This window comes from Uranotaenia lowii, chromosome 2 (genome assembly GCF_029784155.1).
Source record: "Uranotaenia lowii strain MFRU-FL chromosome 2, ASM2978415v1, whole genome shotgun sequence".
NCBI classification, from domain to species: domain Eukaryota; kingdom Metazoa; phylum Arthropoda; class Insecta; order Diptera; family Culicidae; genus Uranotaenia; species Uranotaenia lowii.
The window spans coordinates 412,158,501-412,172,242 of NC_073692.1; the positions used below are offsets into that span (position 1 = coordinate 412,158,501).

Below are 13,742 nucleotides of genomic sequence, written 5' to 3' on the forward strand. Positions count from 1 at the left end.
GATCACTATTCATCGGCCTGAGCACGGAGTTGAAATCTTGAGATTCATCAGTGCATGTTTGCCCTTCTTGTGGAGTGTTTGTATTATTTGTTCGTGCCCGAAAATGTCTACAATTGCGGTAAGTAGCTTAGGAAGAAATATGCTGATGAAATCATAACATGCAACTTTGTTGCCATTCCAGCCGCCTGTAGATGATTTCACACCACGAAATTTTCAAAAGGAAATGTTGAAAATATGCCTACAGAAAAACACGATCATCTATCTACCGACTGGTGCTGGGAAAACGCACATCGCCCTCATGGCGATAAAGGAACTAGCCAAGGGAGCTGGTCTGGACAGGTTAGTGCACGCTCGAACTTACGTGGCCTTATTCCAAGATGAATGGCCGCACAAGAAAACTCTCCTGATGATTCATACTATGCAGTCTCTGCATGCACTTTTTCTCGACCAACATATTTTGGCTTCAGCCTACTTTTCCAAGGGAATAATGAAATTAGAAATTGAGTTGCGAAATATTAACTTAGGACAGTTTTGGTACCTAAGAGCAAGTTCACTGGTGTTGGGAAAAAGTGGTAGAAATTTCGTCACTTACAGTACATTTTGAAAATTTTACCATGCAAAAACATTTTCAAGATCTGTGGCCTTCTAGTTTTTTTACAACACGTGTTGTATTTTCGCATGCTGTGATGCAAAAATAGCAATATTTCTATCACATACGGCTGAAATAGAAACAGTGTTGTAAAAAAATACAACGCCCCAAGATCTTGAAAACATGTTTGCATGGTAAAATTTTCAAAATGTCGAAATTTCTACCACTTTTTCCCAACACCAATGAACTTGCTCTAATAGGTACATAGTATATTGTGGTTTAAGTTTGAATATTTAGATCTTGTAGATATTTGGTAGGTATATCTATACTAACTTGCTTATTTAGCACATTCTATCAACAAAGAATGTTCACTTCATTCAAATTTTCAATATGAATCTGAATTGGATTAGAGTTCTTGGAATCTGGCAATGGGAACTTTAACCTGTTATAATTAAATCTAATTTTAAATTTTCGGTATGCAATATTGGATGTCTGAGTCTGTATAGTTTAGTTTAGTTTTTAGTTTAGTTTAGTTTAGTTTATTCAGTTTAATGTACAAATCTGGAATCAGAACCCAAATCAAAAATCATCATTTGGAAGTTGTTGAAAAAGTTATAGGTATTCACGTTTATGAATCATTGAACAGAAAACCGAATTGAATTTTGATTTTGAATTTGAACTAAATCAAAAGTCTTAATCTGAAACTCACATCCAAAGTTCGAATCTGAAATCTGAATCTGCATTCCATGGTTTTTTTTCAGACCATTAACGGAGGGTGGTAAACGGACCTTCTTCGTCGTGAACACCGTGGCGTTGGCCAAGCAGCAGCGTGACTTTATAGACAAAAATGTACCGTACGACACAACAGTCTACACCAGTGACCGAAACATCGACGCTTGGAAGGGGAACAAGTGGCTAGAGGAATTCGCCAAGTACCAGATCATCATATGTACGGTGCAAATATTGTTGGACATCCTCAAGCATGGGTACCTGTCGCTAAAGCACATCAATTTGCTCATCTTCGACGAGTGCCATCATGGCCTGGGCGATCATCCCATGCACGGTGTGATGGAGATGTTTTTGAAGGTGCCGAAGGCCGACCAACCTCGGGTCATCGGTTTGAGTGGAATGTTACTGTACAGGTCGCTTAAAACCGTCGATGCAGTAAAAGAGGAGCTTTTAAAGCTGGAAAATACCTTCTATTCGACAATTGCTACTGTGGGATCGTACGATAAGTACACAGAAGTGTGTCAATTCTCAACTGACCCGAACGAGCAGCTTTTGCCGTATTCCGTAACCATGCCGTCATTAGTAGAACAGGAAATAACTGCTTCCGTTAACTCATTTCTGACCACTGTTGTTCAATACCATCTACCAAAATATTCGAATGTTAGCAAAGCCCTTCTACCAACTATGCCGAAACCAAAAAAAGAGATTGAAAAAATGATGAAAGAGGTGCTATATCAGATAAGCGACCTAGGTTTATTCGGTGGATCAATCGCTGTTCTCGGTGCGATTATAAAATTTGAAATGTCCAAACGCACTTCCGACTCCCTGGGTTTGCGAACGCTTTTTCGCTACTGTATTACGTGTAAGGTTCTGTTTGGATTGCCTTCATTATCCGGTGTTGTTTAATTGCCCTTATCGTTACAGTTTGTGAAAGCCTCCACCACAAAATAAACCGACATATGGAGGGAATGACGGTTGAGGACAAAGTTTACAACTTTTCTTCCATTAAACTGCGCCAACTGATGAAATACCTGAAGGAATCATCCTCAAAAACGGAGACAAAGACTCTAATATTTGTGGAAAGACGGTACTCAGCTAAAGTCTTATATCACATGTTAAAGATGTATTTTTCGAACAGTGAAGCCACCGATTCTATTATTCCGGACTTTATAGTAGGCAGTAATGCTTTTATACCTGAATCAATTGAATCCATACTTTGTGCTCAACGAGATCGTAAGGTAAGGTATTCTTCGTCCATCCATACTGACTTAGTTAAATTAGTCTTGATATGTCCCGCTGTAGGTCCTTCACAGATTTTCGAGGGGGGAAACGAACACCATCGTTACCACCAGCGTTCTTGAGGAAGGCATAGACCTTCAAATGTGTAATACGGTTATCAAGTTTGATAAACCCAAAACATTTGCGTCCTATGAACAGTCGAAAGGGCGCGCAAGGATGAAGAACTCCAACTACTGTATCATGCTGAACGCGACAGACCGGAGAGAGTTCTTGGAAAAATACACCTTCTATAAGCAGCTGGAAAAAGAGCTACAAACGGTCAGTTAAACTTTTTACTAGATTGTTAAAAAAAACTAGAAAATCAAGTAAGGACAAAAAAATGACTGAATGCCTCTGAAACATATTCAATAACAAAAATTACCTAAGTAATTATAAATTATAAAAATTCCAAAAATAATTGAGGCGCTTGGGATCAGTGGGGTGCAAGTGCCTAATACTGTATTTGTTTTCTCCACTCGTGGAGTGTTCCACCGTACCCGATAAAAACAAACACAAATCCTCGCCAGTGTATTGCTACCTCGCTCACTCACACGCTCTCTCGCAACACTGGCAAAATTATCGGTGGGCCACCGTCCGTAAGCAGAACTCCGACAGGTCAAAACCAGTGCAACACCGTCCGAATAAACAAACAGTTTGACAGCACCTAGTGGTGCACCAGTGCAACACTAGTGCAACACTCGGCATAAACAAATACGGTATAAATGATAGTTGCGAGAAAATGCGCTTCAAAGTTCTGAAGGTGCTCGATTTTTCATATATTTTTCGAATTCGAACAGTTTTATGTCAATAAAAAAAGTCTTAAAAAAAAATTATAAGAAATCATCTCATTCAATGTACCAGATGTACATTGAAACATGGATAATCGTTAGGTATACTTATCTTAAAATTTTTGATTTTGGCACTTGCACCCTCTGATCCTAATTGAAAGACAAAAAATAAAAAGAGTAACCAAAATGACATAAATTACAAGAAATTTAAAAAAATAGACATTAGGCACATAAAACGAAAAAAAAAATAAAAACTTTCAATTTTTTTAAAAATACAATCAAAATTTTTAAAAAGATGCAAACATCTTAAGTAAGAGAAAATTAAAAAACTGAAAAAATTAAAACAATGAAAACTTTCAAAATTTTCAAAACTGACATACCTAAATGTAAAAAACATTAAGTCAACAAATATAATCAAAATCACAAAAATACAACAATTTAAACTGAAAGAAAAACAGAATTTATAGAAAAAAATACAAGAAAGACAAAGTTAAAAAACGTGTTGTCAAAAATGATAGAAAATGAAAAAACTGACAAAAATTACTAAATTTAAACAGTTACAATAATTTAAAAAAATTAAATTCACCAACAATTTATAAATAACAAAATCATGGAAAGTTAGAATTCTTAAATTATGAGGTTTCAACAAAGTTCAAGAAAACACGTCAAGATTTAAGTTGTATTGGAGCTTAAGAGCTAATGACATTGGAGTTTCTTGATTGGTGTGATAAGTTTCGCCTTCAGATTGTCCTTATCCAAAAAAAAAGATACAAAAATCTTTAAAATGACAAATTTACCAACGGAATTTAGAAAATTTACAATAAAAGTTGCAAGAAATCACAAAAATACAGTAAAACTAAATTTACAAAAATTGCAAATGAGAAAAAAAAGAATTACAAAATTTAAAAAAAGAAAAAAAAATTAAAAATGAAAAAAATCACTGAAATTATAAAAATAACATTAACAACTAAAACAGTAAATTAAAAATATTAAATTCAAAAATGGTTTTATTTTTACCTTTGGTATTTGAAACTTTTAGCTCTTTGAATGCTTTTTGATCGTGTTAGTCTTTTTTTTTGTCAGTATTTTAATATTAAATATTGTCAAATTTTGTCATTTTCGCTATTTATGTTTTTTTTTATTTTGCGCATTTTTGTAACTTTTGTCACTTATGTCGTTTTTCTCATTTTTGCTCAAAATTCAGTGTAAGATATTTGTCATTTGATTTTTTTTTATTTTATTCCGTAGAGTTTTTGATAATTTCTAGAATAACCCTCTGAAGGACACTCAATGAACAAGTTCAATAAACAAGTTTTTTCCTCTTTTTTTTTCCTTCCACAGAGCTTGATCGGGAAGACCATCAACCGACCGGATCCGCTAGATAGCGATGTATACGAAGAGTTAAACAACGAATCGATTCCCCCATTTTTCACCAAAAAGGGAGCCAAACTAGATGCTCTCTCGGCCATCCAGCTACTCAACCGGTACTGCATGACCATGCCGCGGGATGCCTTCACAAACACCAATATCAGTTGGGAACGTAAGGACCTGCCGAGTGGGAAAGTTCTCGTCCAAATAATGCTTCCGCTGCAATCTACGGTGCGTGATAAAATTGCGGGCCAACCATCTGTCAGCATCAAGCAAGCCAAACGGTCCGCTGCATTCGAAGCCTGTCGGAAGCTTTACGAAGCCGGGGAACTCAACGAGCATCTGGTCCCGATCGATGCCAAGCGTCAGTTGATAAACGTTGAAAGTACCTACTTCGAGCACTGGAAGGAATTTTCCGCAGGTTCGCAAAAATATAGTTCGAAAGCATAATTGAGTTTTGTTGGTGTCAACTTTCTTATTCTTTCATTTTAGATTCATCCAAAGAGGCAGGAACCAACAAGAGCGTACGAAGCCATGCAATAAAATATCCTCAACAAACTGCTGGATGTTTTCCTCAAGCCGGGAAACCGTGCTTCATCTACGTGCTTCGCATGGACGCTGGATTTTCCGATGAAACCAACGAAAATGTTGAGGTATTCCGTAGTTTGTTCAACAACAGTAATAACTACGGTATTATGACAACAAAACCGCTGCCACGATTGGCCAAAATGAAATTTTTCATAACGCTTGGACTCATCAACGTGCAGGTGGACGAACATCCAATAACGCTCTCTGACGCGGGGAGCGATGTAGAACTAGAAATGCTACGAAATTTCCATGTAACCCTCTTCCAGGATGTGTTGAAATTGTGGAAACAGTTTCTGGTATACGATTACTCCAATGGGAACGACAGTTACCTCATTGTTCCTATGAAAGGGTCCACCGGTATCGATTGGGAGTTGGTGCGTAGTTTTCAGTTCATGGAAGAGGCCCCGACCGAACTGACGACTGTGGCTCGTGCTAGGATGAATTTTGATCCGGACCAGTACCGGCATAGTGTCGTGCTTCCGTGGTACAAAAACAATCAGGACTGCAAATACGTCGTCACACAGGTGCACGAACATCTGACACCCCAGAGTGCCTTTCCGAATCCGGAATATAGTTCATATGAAGATTATTTTGTCAGATCCTATCACCTGTCAGTGGTCCGGAAGGATCAATTTTTGATAGAAGTGAAAGGTATAACCACAAGCTTAAACCGCCTAAATCCGGGCTCAGAAATGGATGGCAAAAGCGCCAGATCTAAGCACTGGCGTTTTAGCGAAAAATTGATCCCGGAACTTTGCCACAATTATCAGTTCCCTGCGGATTACTGGCTTCAGGCCACAATTCTACCAAGCGTTTTGCACCGTTTGCATTATTTGCTACTATCGGAAAACATTCGCGTCGAATTGGCCACGGCGGTGAAAGTTGGCTGTCTCCAAAATGCTGTGATTGAAGATTTAGATGTCGAATTCCAGCGATCAAAAACGGTAGATATTGATTCGATTAATACAAAGTACAATGACGATGACGACAATGATGATGAGGATGATGATGACGATGACGATGAAGATGCAGAAATGATTAACGATAATGATCTGCCGAAGGCAATCGATCTAAAGCAACTTATGTGTACTCAAATAGAACCACTCACGATGGAAGCCGGAATCCCATGGTCAGCGGAAGAGGAACCCATGGATATCGACAGAAATTGGGATAACACCACCAAGCTGGACTTGGACTATTACGATACTTTCATTAGAAAATTTGATGGCTTGAATATTGTTGATCAGGTCTCAGATAATATCCATGCTTCCTATAAAGAGGAATACTATGCTGCCAGCCCGCAAAAGAAAGCTATCGTCGATGCACCATTGCAGGAAAAATTTAAGATAAGCCTTTTGGAAAAAACGCCTCAAAGCACGGCGAATGTGTCTCTACAGCAAAAAGATATCATTAAGGCGTTAACGGCAAAAAAATCAAGCGACGTGTTCGACTTAGAAAGATTCGAACTGCTGGGTGATGCATTCTTAAAATTCGCAACGTCGTTCTATTTGCTGAAAGCTCATCCTGATTGGCACGAAGGGTTCCTGACTGTAGTCAAGGGTCAAATCGTGTCGAATCGTAACTTAGTTTACTGTGCAATGCGGATGGGATTGCCGGGAATGTTGAAAGTTCATCCGTTCGATCCGAGAAACGACTGGCAACCGCCCCTGGCTACGGTTCCGAAGAACATTATCCAGATGTTAGTCGAGGGTCATCACCAAAGTATTGCCTTGTATCAGCTAGAGTTGGACGAAGTGGAGAAAAAAACAGGTGCAATGCACAGCGAAAATGTTTCGCATTTCATCGGACAATTGGATACGACCCCCAACCCGTACCCCGATATTTCATCGATGCAAAATTATCTTGGTCGACAATCAATGGGCGACAAAACACCTGCAGATGCCATGGAAGCGCTTTTGGGTGTTTGCCTCAATGCTGTAGGGACAGAACGCAGTTTCAATTTACTGCCTTTCCTAGGAATACTGCCAAAACAAGATCTATCTGGGCTTCTGAAAGATAAAATCTGCAGTCGGAATCTCTTAACCGGTATCAACAATCGCGAAGTAGATGATTTTATTCCACAGTACCCCCGTATTGAGAAAGTGCTCGGGTACACATTCAAGAACCGCGCCTACCTTCTCCAAGCTCTGACCCATGCGTCGTACCCAACGAATCGAATAACCGGCTCCTACCAACAGCTGGAATTTCTGGGGGATGCCGTACTGGACTATTTGGTGGTCAATTATACCTTCGAAAGGAACCCCACTATGAGTCCCGGTCAGCTGACGGATTTGCGTTCGGCTCTTGTAAATAATGTGACCTTGGCATGTATACTGGTACGTCATGGCCTGCACATGTACATTCTTTCCGATTCGGCCAGCTTTTCCGATGCGGTCAGTCGGTTTGTAGTCTTCCAGGAAAAACAGCGCCACAGAATCACCGATCAAGTGAACTTGCTGGTTGAGGAAGTGGCTCCGTTTGCCGAATTCGTCGATGTACCGAAAGCTCTTGGGGATGTTTTCGAAAGTTTGATCGGAGCGGTGTTCCTCGACAGTGGAAACGATCTTCAAACGGCTTGGAACGTGATCTACGGTTTAATGCATGCTGAAATTCTAGAATTCACAGAGAAAACACCAATCCAAGTCGTACGTCAACTTTACGAGTTTACACCCGATTGTCATCCGGTGTTTAGCAAACCCATCGTGGATGATGATGTGGTTATGGTGAAATGCAGTTTCAAAATGCGTGGCGTGAAAAAAACTTCTTATGGATTCGGGACGAATAAGGATGACGCTAAACGTGCAGCGGCAAAGGGAGCCTTAAGAGAGTTGCGTTTTAAGCAATAAAGGCAAGCTGAGCGACTTGTTCGGTACCGAATGACAATTTGTTATCACCTTCGAGACTGGAGTGCAAATGTGATGTAACCGTACTAATGTTACATGATTAGGAAATCCTAAGAATAATCGAATATGTTCTTTATAAATATTTACAAATAAAACCTCGGTTACTCTATACAAACACTATAGCGATGCAACTTTTCCGAAATCATGTGCAAACGCAAACGTAAGTTGTTGGTTTCATCCAATGATCTTTACGACTTCGTTTCAGGTATCAAAGATCAAAGGTGCGATTTTAAGACCGTAAATTGTCACGACATGCCTGTGCGTGCAAATTACCGGGATAGCACTCCTTGAACCCCGACATCGTATACGCACTCCCCCTTGCAAGGATCAAGCCGGTAAGTTTCTTTGAATTTTCAGCATCACTATTGAAATTAATGTTTTTTGTAAGGAGTACGTGAGCCTGTCAATCATAAACTATAGTTCAGGTTAAGCATATGAAACATCTAGATCTAATCTACAGGCTAATTTTCAGCAACTTTATTTTTAAGATACGATTGGGAGTAATTTAACCTTCAATAAACCTGATAACACAAAACCTAAAACTTATAAAACGCCTCCGAAGACACTAAGCACATTGAGCAAACCGAAAAGGGATAAGCAAACATGCCAATGGCAAAAAGCCGGTGCATTGCCGCACCTTGCCTTTATCCAGGAACCTTGGATGAACAAGGGTGAAGTGAAGGGCAGCTATACAGATCGAAATACAAACACCGAAAGGTAGGCACAGGGTAAGTGTAGCTTCAGCGTATTTCCCTTGAGATAGAACCGATATATCCCCACCGATGATTGTAGAATACATGAGAAAGTGACGGACTCAAAACCAGCAATTCCTCGTATGCCGCGACGATAACGCACATCACACGCTGTGAGGAAATACCGACATCAACTCCAGAGGTGAGTCCTTACTAGTTTTTTTTTTCACAATATAATATCGAAGTTTGCAATGAGGGATACAAACCAACGTTTATAACGAGAAATAGACAGGACCTAACTCAATGCACACCACTACTTCTAGATGAAATTAAAAAATGGGAGGTATCGGATGAAGGATCACTGTCTGATCACAGACATATCTCATTTGACATAGTGGGAGGGTCTATAATCAAGCACGTTTATCAAGGACGAGATCCCAGGAACACCAACTGGAGTCTTTACAAACACACACTTGAAGCTTGCAATCCTTTGTTGAGTGCGAAAATACGAACAACAAAACAATTAGAGGAAGCTTCAATCAGTCTTACAAATAAAATAATGCACGCTTTCGTACCCAACTGTCCACTCGAGGATCGTGTTTCAAACAAAAAAAATCCTTGATGAAACAGACAACTAGAAAAGTTGAGAAAAAAACAAGACATTTTTTTTAACAAAGCTTTCGCAAAGTAAAATACGTCCGTTAAGGTTGAACGTTAACACTGCCGCTCATAGCAAGTCCGTCCCATTTGCATTTTCATCATTTTTCAGTTTATCGCTGGAATCACTTTAATTTTATCTGTAGTTTCAAGAGAAAACTTTGTTTTCAGTACTTTGTTCTGATGAACATTAAAAAAAACCTCAAGTAATTTTGTCCCATTGAACAAATGATCGCAAGTCGGTCCCATATGGCATAAATCATAGCATGTCAGTCCCACAGCCATAAGGGCCCAGCAAAAGATTTTCAACAGAATCAAAACAAAAAAATTATCATTAAAAAGCGAAAATCTTTCATTGGCCGTTGCAGTGACAGATTCTGTTTATTATTTCGTATATAAGCGCATACAAGTGCTGATTTACCGTTGGACTTTTTACGATTTTTCAATGCCGTTTTTCTCATTTCAACAAAAACGCAAATGGGACGGACTTGCTATGAGCGGCAGAACAGTGGAATGAAAATTTATTCGTAACTATGTATTAAGGTAACTATGACTAAACACCAGACTACTGTGATCGCGGATTATTTCGCCAACACTCCTTCCTAATCCTCGTTCCCTAGCATCTGCTTCATCTTGTCGATTCCAGCTTTAACCAAGGGATTGGTGAATCCGTCTGCGACTTGCTCCTTCGTGTTGACGTAGTCCATCGCTACTTTGCCGTCATCGATCGTTTCGTGGACAAAATTATAGCGAATGTCAGCATGCTTCGTTCTCGGGTTGTAGCATTCGTTCTTGGCTATGCAGATGGCAGATTGATTGTCGCACAGGATGAGTACAACAATTTCTCCGAAAATATGCTTCTAAAAATTCCGCCACCACAACCACCAACAAGCTCTTCGTTGCCATGCTTGCTGTACCGCAGCTGATTGCTCGCCGTTCCCTTCAGATATCGTAGAATTCTTTTCACTGCGTCCCGGATTGCTGTTGAACTCGCTGACTGCATTCACCGCGTAGCTGATATCCGGACGTGTTGCTTGTGCAATATACTGGAGACATCCTACAGCTTCCTCGTAGGAAACCTTCTTCATTCGTTCGTCCTCTTCCGGTTTCTGTGGTGACATCGATTTGTCCAATTGCTCACTGACCTCAAACGGTGTACTCACAGGATGACAACATTCCATTTGAAATCTGTCCAAAACTTCTTCGATGTAGTTCTGTTGGTCAAGAGTCAATTCACCACTTCTCGATTCCTGCTGATCCTCAGTCCCAGGTACACACTTAATCTTTTCTCCTGTGGTCGGAACGATATTGTCCTGTATTTTCAACAGCTGAAATTACAGGAAAAATCTCGGGACAGAAAAAGTGCTCAGGAAAGCAACTGTCAAATGCACCTGTAGGTGCGAAACAGTTTCATCCTGAAATTTGCTGGGAGTTTTGAAGTGGTCCTGTAGGTTCGGAATGGCTTCCATACGAGATTTACCTGGAATTTCAATATTTTTTGTTTAGCCGGAAATAAAACAATCATTTTTTCAAATACTTTTATATTTTCAACAAATAATTTCTCATTTCACTTTACATAACATTGCACTTAATTTGTTCATCACTGCTTATCATGGTTATATCTAGTAATTTTGCACATAATTTGACCTGAAACAAAAAAACAAACGTCCACATATCAGTTCTTCTGTCAGTAATAAATTGATTTAAAACATTTACCTGCTCTAAAACCATTACGTTGCTGTTTCCAGTGGTTCTATCAACATTTCCGTCAGGCCCCTAAGTGTGGCATATTTTTTTTAGCTTCAGCAGCCAGCAGCATCGACATCAACAGCTTCGACGGTGAACCCGGCATCGAACCTTGCGTATACAAACCGCTAATCCAGCACGACTTTCTGCTTATACGACAGATAATCTTACCGACCAACAAACAACATCTACAAAAAAATGACGAGCCAAATTGTTCTGCGATTTTCTTTTCCATACACTGGTCAAAGCGAGAGAAAACAAACATGTTGTATTTTTTATACAGGAGAGCAAGAGAAAGAAAATTTGACAAGAACCGGGTCTCCCGTGATTTCGGAGAACCTCCTGTGCTCTCGTAGCAAGTCTGTCTCGAATTTCAGGAGAGATGAAGCGTCCTGAGATTCGGATGAGTTCCCTTTCGAACTTCGTTGAAATGAAGCAGCTTTCCCGTGACACGGAGATTCATAGTCCCGAGCAAGATAAATGCAATCTTAGTGTGTACAACTTCGCTTCGCCCAAATCTTTCATCTGGAACCGTGTGCTCAAAAACCTCTTCAGCCGCTTCTTCAGTTCTGCGTGGTTGGTGAAAATCAGAAAGTCGTCCACATAGATAGTGACGAACAACATTCTGTCTTCATCGATGTCGAAGTACAGACATGGATCCACTTTCGATTTCTTCAGTCCGAACTCCCGTAACGCCTCTTCTAGCTGCTGATTCCAGACACGACTGGATTGTTTCAATCCGTAAAGCGCTTTTCTAAGCCGGCACACCTTCGTCTTGTCTTGCTGAAAACCTTCGGGCTGCTCCATATGGATTACCTCGTCGTTGAGTCTGCCTTGCAGAAAAGCTGTGACCGCGTCCATTTGGTCCACGTCGAGATCAAATTTTGTCGCCAAGGTCATAAGATACCTTATGGTTGAGTACCGGACCACCAGTGAGTGAACTTCGTCGTAGTCTATTCCCAGTCGCTGTGCACACCCTTTCACGACCAAGCGAGCCTTGTACCGCTCGATCTGGTCGGGTCCACGCTTCGTTTTGAAGACCCACTTTTTTTTGATCGCTTTTCCACCCTTCGGTAATTCTTCCAACGTCCATATTTGGTTGGCCCCCAAAGCTTCGATTTCCTCTCGCATTGCCGCTACCCACAGCTCTCGGTGTGGTCTACGCAACGCCTCTTTGTACGTCGTCGGATCGTCCATCATCTTGACATCCGGAACTGCGGCACCGCCCCGTGCAATCGTCGACTGTTGGGAAAGGTTTCGGCTAATAAACGTGCTATAAGTAACAACATCTTTGTACTTGCCTGGAGGTAGGCGAAATATCGACTTCCTCCCAGTGAACCAACTCCAAACGCTGCTTGGCTCTCGAGTCGCCGTTCGGGAATACATCACGAGCATGCTTACCCTGCAGGCCAGCCACACAATCCAACGTACCAGTTTTTTTCATCGAAAATCCGTTTGCCATCCGCTCCAACTGCTTCAAACTTTGCAGGTTCAAGTGGCTTAATCGCCTGGGCCACACTTCGAGCTCCCCGCACACGTATGCCTTCTGCACCTGTCGGTTGAGTCGATACAATCCTCGTTCCGCAGTACCAGACGCAAAAACTTCTCCAGTTTCTTTAAGCACCTTGCAATCATCCGCCGTGAACGCCATCGTGAAGCCTTTTCTGCAAATTTTGCTAACCGACAACAAGTTCGTTGCTAGCTCTGGTACTTCCAACACGTCCTGTACATCCACCGGCCCTTCGATGCAATCCAAATTGACCACGCTTCTTGCTTTGGCTGTCATGCTGGTTTTATTCGCCGTGTCGATCTGAAACGACACCTCCTGCTGCACTTGAAAACTCGGTCCAGCTCTGGCCATGTGGGTTGTGGCTCCAGAGTCAAAATACCACTCATCTTGATTCACGTCGCTCACCGCCAAAACTGCACAAATCGCTCGATTTTTTCGTCCTTTCGTCATCGTTGCTCCGGTCTTCTCCGGACAACTTGCTGCATAATGCCCCGGTTTGTGACAATTAATAAAAGTTAAAACTCGCCTGCACGAACCGCCGCCACCGCCACGTCGCTGCTGCTGCTGGTGGTGCCCACTTCCGCTGTAGAAAGCCCCTTCGTCACTGCTGCTTCGTGGTCCATTTTTGACTTGGAGACCTTCAGGATTTTCGATTTCACTGCATCCGCATTTAATGCCTGTCCCGACGCCTCCAAGCCCATCACCATCGGCGCATAGTACTTCGGCAGTCCCATCAAAAGTAGCGAAGCGAGCCACTCATCATCAACAGGGAAATTTATTTCAGCCAGCTTGTGGCTCGTTGAAACCATGGCATCCACGTACGCTTCTGTACTCGAAAAATTTTCCAGTCGGATAGGCAGATAGGCAGATTGTTAACAACGCCTTCATGTCAAT

At 41.1% G+C, this 13,742-nt stretch overlaps 1 protein-coding gene across 1 annotated transcript; it reads left to right on the forward strand.

The window, feature by feature from the left end:
• Positions 1–8,358, forward strand: LOC129746653 (endoribonuclease dcr-1). The gene is made up of 7 exons (XM_055740446.1): positions 1–118; positions 182–339; positions 1,351–2,180; positions 2,243–2,556; positions 2,621–2,875; positions 4,726–5,173; positions 5,245–8,358. The coding sequence occupies exons 1-7, from the start codon at positions 104–106 to the stop codon at positions 8,184–8,186; spliced, it is 4,962 nt and encodes a 1,653-aa protein (XP_055596421.1). The 5' UTR covers positions 1–103; the 3' UTR covers positions 8,187–8,358.
• The last annotated feature ends 5,384 nt before the right edge of the window (positions 8,359–13,742 follow it).

Bases quoted from the DNA above. Each gene is read 5' to 3' on its own strand.
- LOC129746653 (XM_055740446.1), top strand. The intron at 2,557-2,620 runs GTAAGGTATTCT...GTCCCGCTGTAG, and splicing joins GTGCTCAACGAGATCGTAAG to GTCCTTCACAGATTTTCGAG. The intron at 2,876-4,725 runs GTCAGTTAAACT...TTCCTTCCACAG, and splicing joins TGGAAAAAGAGCTACAAACG to AGCTTGATCGGGAAGACCAT.